Source organism: Belonocnema kinseyi, chromosome 9, assembly GCF_010883055.1.
Source record: "Belonocnema kinseyi isolate 2016_QV_RU_SX_M_011 chromosome 9, B_treatae_v1, whole genome shotgun sequence".
Taxonomy (NCBI): domain Eukaryota; kingdom Metazoa; phylum Arthropoda; class Insecta; order Hymenoptera; family Cynipidae; genus Belonocnema; species Belonocnema kinseyi.
This window is the reverse complement of record NC_046665.1, coordinates 128,057,162-128,060,207: the sequence shown is the minus strand read 5'-3', so window position 1 is coordinate 128,060,207 and position 3,046 is coordinate 128,057,162. Positions and strand designations below refer to the sequence as shown.

Genomic DNA, 3,046 nt, shown 5'->3' with positions numbered 1-3,046 from the left:
TCTACTCAGTTCATGAGATTTTAATTCAAAAAGACGAATATTCAACAAAACAGTATTATTTTTAACTAAAAAAAAATTAACTTACAACCAAAAATGGAACAGCTAATTTTTTAAAAATGAATTTTCAAAAAAATAGTTAAATTTTTTTCAAAAATTGTTCAATTTTCAAATCTAGAAGACGAATTTTCTACAGAAAAAGTGAAAATTTCGATCTATAAATATGAATTTTGAAACAAATATTTGAACTTTCTGTTAATTAATTTGAATTTTACTTCCAAAAAGACGAATTAACGATCAAAATATTAAATTTTCAACTAAAAAAGATAAATGAGTAACCAAAAAAGAGTTTTTTTTACAAAACAATGCAAATTTAAACCTAAAAGTATGAATTTTCTACGAAATTAATTCAATTTTTAACCCAAAAAAAGATAAATTGTCAACGAAAAATTTATTAGTTAAATTTTTGTAAAAAAGGGGAAAAAATTCCTTTTTCTTAACAAAATAATATCCCCTTGTTTGCGTATCTTTTGCAGATTACATAACTTTCATCCTGCGAAAATTCAAGAATTATACAGAACAAAAACCCGAAAAAAATGATTAACTATTGAAAAAGTCAATAATAAACAATATTAATTAATTCTTACAAAATAATACTATAAAATATGTGTAAAATAATAATAAAATAAAAGTGAAATCAAACTCAAATTCGATAATAATAAGAAAATATTTATTTATTTATTTATTTATTTGACTTTAAAATCGAATAGGAAACTCTTTCGAAATTTTCCATCGACAACAGAATAACAAAAATAACGTGTGATTTCACGTGGTCAGTTGACAATTAAATAAAAACGAGTACATGTTGCGCCTGTGCAATAATTTACCTCGTTTGAAGGGCGCGACATGCATGACTCTTGGAGGGACCAAAAAGAAGGGCGGCTTGTGAAACCGCCTCTCATGACACTTTGCCGACTTTTCAAAAAAAATCACTTCCTTTTTACACTTCTCAGTCCCTCTTCTTTTTAGATTTCTCTTGCCTCAATTCTCCTTCAAAAATTACGAATTCCACCTTCGAAAAACCCTCGCAACTCCAACAAAGAATTTAAAGAAAAAACAAAATTCCGTGATTTAAAAACTCGCCGCGCTTTCTTTCTTTTTTTTTTTTTTTTCACTTTCTCAACAATTTCAATTCAATTAAAATTGTTTAAACAATTTTTTAAATTTAATTTAATTATTAGAGTCTTTTTTTCGAGAAGAAGGAGGTAATTTGAGGGACAAAGCAGACACGACGAGCACCGGCGGCGAACTGGTCGAAGTCGAGGAATTTCTACTGTAGAATTTTATCCAACGACGCCCGGCGTCGGCGCCAAGCGTCGCTCGATATCCCTCTCATTGGACCCCTTTTGCGACTCGGCACGAGTTATTTATTCTTTCGCGACAGTAATCTGCAAAAAATCCTCTTCAATAGATCGCGATTTTTCAAAAATAATTTCCTAATTCAACAAATAAACAAAAGAAAATTATACTTTTTCGTTTCAAATTCAAAATAAAATTCATTTCCGATTCGACAATTATTAAATTAAGTAAACGAGAACTTTGAAAAGTTTGGAACAATTTATCAAATTAGTAAATCAATTGATTCTTCTTCAAAATTTAGATAAAATTAATTTAAAAAATGGTTAATTCGATTTGTAATTTACGATTGACTCTGACGAGTGAAAAAATCAATTGATTCTTCTTTTAAATTGAAATAAATTATTTGTAAGAGTAATTAAATTTTTAATTTAACTTCTGTCAGAGTTGGGAGTGTAATTAGAAAAAGGAGTTCCTCTCGAAGAACTGCTGGCACGCGAAGAAGACTTCATGGAATTTCCAACAGATCTGGGAACTCTGGTAACACTTGGAATTCTGAATTCTCCATTTCGGCTGACTGACTCGTGTCTGATTGGTCGTAGAACCGATCGCTGAAGATGTTCCGGGACAGGGAATGATTGCCCGGGAAGTCTCACAGAACCAGTGGAACTGTACAAAAAATTTAAATCCCTATCAAATTTTTTATTTCCCGGCTCGCAAACATTTTTCACGGCCAATTAAAATTTAAAAAACAAAACTATATTCTCAATATTTTTTCCATATAAACTAATAAACAACAAATTAAAGCATTCAAAGTTAAACAATTGAATTACAAACTTTTAAATTTGAAGTTTAAAAGTTTTCAATTTATAAACTGCTGAATTTCGAACTTTTATAAATTATAGAGCTCAAAGATGAAAAAATGAAATATTTTAATAATATTTTTTTTCGAAAATTAATTTTCAACAAAGTAGTTGAAATTTCAAGCCCAGATAAAGAATTTTTGACAAAAGAGTGAAAATTTCAACCCAAAAGTATTAATTTTGAAACAAATGTTTAAATTTGCGGCCAAATTAATTTAATTGTTCACCCAAAAATATAAAATTTCAAATAAAAAAGATAAATTATCAACCAAAAATGTAATAGTTACATTTTTTGTCAAAAGAATTTTTTTAAAATAAATTAGATAAATTTTTTACCAAATTCTTGAATTTTTAAGATCAAAAGATTAAATTTCGCAACACAGTGGAAATTTCAAGACAAAATAGTTACATTTTTTACCCAATTGTTTAATTTTCACACCAAAAGATGAAAATGGTTGAATTTTCAAGCCCAGAAGACGAATTTTCGACAAAAGAGTTAACAATTCAACTCAAAAGTATTAATTTTGAAACAAATGTTTAAATTTTGGAACAGATTATTTGAATTTTTCACCTGAAAAGACAAATTTTCAAGAAAAAAAAAAGATAAATTGTCAGCCAAAACTTTAATAGACACAATTTTAATTAAAAAGTGGATTTTCAACAATATAGTTAAATTTTCTACCAAATTGTTGAATTTTTAAATCAAAAAGATAATTGTCGCAACAACCGTTATATTTTTGACTAAATAAGATAAATAATTGTCCAAAAAAATATAATTAAACATTTTTTTTACGAAAACGAATTTTCAACAAATTGGTTTAATTTTTTCA

The 3,046-nt window shown here is 27.2% G+C and overlaps 2 protein-coding genes across 2 annotated transcripts in view; both read right to left on the bottom strand.

The window, feature by feature from the left end:
* LOC117180744 (cystine/glutamate transporter-like) overlaps positions 1-1,632 on the bottom strand; it is a 43,760-nt gene extending 42,128 nt beyond the window's left edge. Inside the window, exon 1 of the mRNA XM_033373235.1 lies at positions 885-1,632. Coding sequence (XP_033229126.1) covers positions 885-909 — 25 coding nt within the window. The 5' untranslated portion in view covers positions 910-1,632. The remainder of the gene's footprint in view (positions 1-884) is intronic.
* The window catches only part of LOC117179700 (probable E3 SUMO-protein ligase RNF212), a 19,542-nt gene continuing 17,649 nt past the window's right edge, over positions 1,154-3,046 (bottom strand). Inside the window, exon 4 of the mRNA XM_033371726.1 lies at positions 1,154-2,022. Within this exon, the coding sequence (XP_033227617.1) occupies positions 1,785-2,022 (238 nt within the window). The 3' untranslated portion in view covers positions 1,154-1,784. The remainder of the gene's footprint in view (positions 2,023-3,046) is intronic.